The 2,375-nt window shown below is 51.4% G+C and overlaps 1 protein-coding gene across 1 annotated transcript; it reads left to right on the top strand.

Annotated features, from left to right (window-relative positions):
- Positions 1-556: 556 nt before the first annotated feature.
- PTSG_11523 (uncharacterized protein) lies at positions 557-2,332 on the top strand (the record flags this gene model as incomplete). Its single annotated transcript, XM_004987378.1, has 5 exons — positions 557-639; positions 1,151-1,268; positions 1,588-1,665; positions 1,701-1,880; positions 2,144-2,332. Coding segments are annotated over 5 exons (648 nt in total), but the record flags the coding sequence as incomplete, so codon positions are not given.
- Positions 2,333-2,375: the final 43 nt, after the last annotated feature.

Below are 2,375 nucleotides of genomic sequence, written 5' to 3'. Positions count from 1 at the left end.
CTACTACTACTACTACTACTACTACTACTACTACTACTACTACTACTACTACTACTACTACTACTACTACTACTACTACTACTACTACTACTACTACTACTACTACTACTACTACTACTACTACTACTACTACTACTACTACTACTACTACTACTACTACTACTACTACTACTACTACTACTACTACTACTACTACTACTACTACTACTACTACTACTACTACTACTACTACTACTACTACTACTACTACTACTACTACTACTACTACTACATCGGCCACACTTACAACAGCAGTTGCAGTAGCTGCCACAAGTGCACCATACCGTCGCTCAGCCTGGGCTGCTGAACGATCAGTTCCCGCATTATACCCAGCAACAACAGGAACAGCAACAGCACAACCACCAGCAGATCCAGCAACAGCAGCACTCGGCATCGTGGCAGCTTGCGCTGCCCCATGCACGAGGTGCCAAGAACAGACGCAGTCGGAGACAACGTCGCCAACAGCACAGACGCAACACGCAGAGCACATCAACGTCGTCCGCCTCCATGCCCTGGAATGCGCAGTGTGGTCCCACCACTCCGGTCCCTGAAGCGGAGAGCTGGCGCATCCCGTCTGGCGCATCCCGTCACGCGGTTCTCGTAGCACGTGGAAGATACACTCATGTGTGTGTGTGTGTGTGTGTGTGTGTGTGTCTGTGCGTGTGCGTGTGTGTGTCTGTGTCTGCGCGTGTCACATGTGCGACCGCTACTGCAGCTGCTGGACTGTCGTTCTGTGTCTTGTACCGTTGAAGATGAAGGCATGCCAAGTTGACGAGCAACCTTTGCTTGCGTGTACCCTGCAAATACAACGCCAACAAGGGCGCGATGTGCGCTCTTGTTGGCGTATGCCTTTTCTTTCTTCTTCTTTTTTTTTTTTCTGTGTTTTGTTTGCGCCATTGCACGACGAGTAAACAGCGAGATGCAACGGGGAGAAGGTGTTGACATCGTGCACAGAAGCTTGTCTGAGCGATCTGCAAAACCTTGGATGCTCTGATCAAGCGAAATAATGTTCAACCAGAAATGCCATGTGTATTCCAATGAGTTTAACAAGGCATTCTGACAAGAACATGAACATACAAAATCACGTTTTGGGCTTTCCTGTTGGTTCTAGCACACCAAACAACGTCATCTTCTTTGTGCTCATGAACGTGACAAGCACCGCTGCTATGGTCAACGCCATGGAGAAAGCCCAGGATGGGGCGTGCGCTGCGCACCACGCTTCATATGGGGTGGCAGACACACCTTCAAAGATGAGCCTGTTACACAGCAATGCTTCGCTCAAAGCGAGTCAAATTGGCAACATTCGATAGCCCGTTGAGCGGGGCTATCGGATGCATGCCTTTTGACGCCATGATCCTCAACACAACGGCAGATATGAGAGTAGTAAGACCCATCACCGTCATAAGCAGTCTTCCGGGCAATCAAATTATGTAGCATTGAGCGTTTGCGCGTGGTCTTTGGGGTAATCTTTGAGAGGGCGAGAAAAGTTTTCCCTTTCCGTTTTGGGGTGGTTGCCCAGCGAGCATTGCACACGTTGGTCGCCCTTAGGCACTTTCCCGTTTTGGGCCCCCGTTTTGGGGGACCTCGCAGTCACGCAGTTTCCCACAGGCTGAATGCGAATGCGTGGTGCGCGCGGTTTGTCATTTTCTTCAACCATGCAGCCGCAGAACACGCTCTTGATCAGCAGATTGCACTCCCTCGAAGCACACAGGAAGAGCAATAACAAGGAAGCCTGCAGTGCGCTCCAGCATCAGCACCTTCAAACGACGACACCCCTACAAGGGATCAAGCCCTCACGAGACAAAGAGATCATGGCAACCTCAATTTCTGAGGAAGACAAGGTGTGGGGCGTATGAGCGAGCTGGTGTGCGAGCGACAACAAGCAGTCAGGTGTTCTCTGATGGTTGGCACTGCTTTGGACTATTTTCTTCTTGCCCGCCCTCGTTCCATTGCTGCATTGCTGTTGGCCAGTGTCGTTCCCCCTCGACCTTCGCGCCGCTCCCTCTCGCATCCTCACCCTAATCACTTGTGTTGTGTTTGCTTTCCCGGATTTCCGGTTTGCGGGTCGGTCTCCACCCGTTTTGCGATGGCGCTGGCGCCACAGAACACCCCCATGTGGGCGGTGTCTCTTGCATTCGAATTTACCCCAGACGCTGTCGCCTGGTTGATCGATCAAATCAAGCGTTCCCCAGCCGTGCACTCGACCTTCTTCAGCAAAGTCAGCAACCCCAACAAACCAAACAAACAGGTGGACAGCCTCGCCATCATTACGGTCGCCAAGCTGCTGGGCAAGGTGGGGAGTCAGAATCATGGTGTCCCAAACTTTCCTCTGCCAT

This window comes from Salpingoeca rosetta (assembly GCF_000188695.1).
Source record: "Salpingoeca rosetta unplaced genomic scaffold supercont1.153, whole genome shotgun sequence".
Lineage (NCBI taxonomy): Eukaryota > Choanoflagellata > Craspedida > Salpingoecidae > Salpingoeca > Salpingoeca rosetta.
This window is presented reverse-complemented; position numbering and strand designations above follow the sequence as displayed.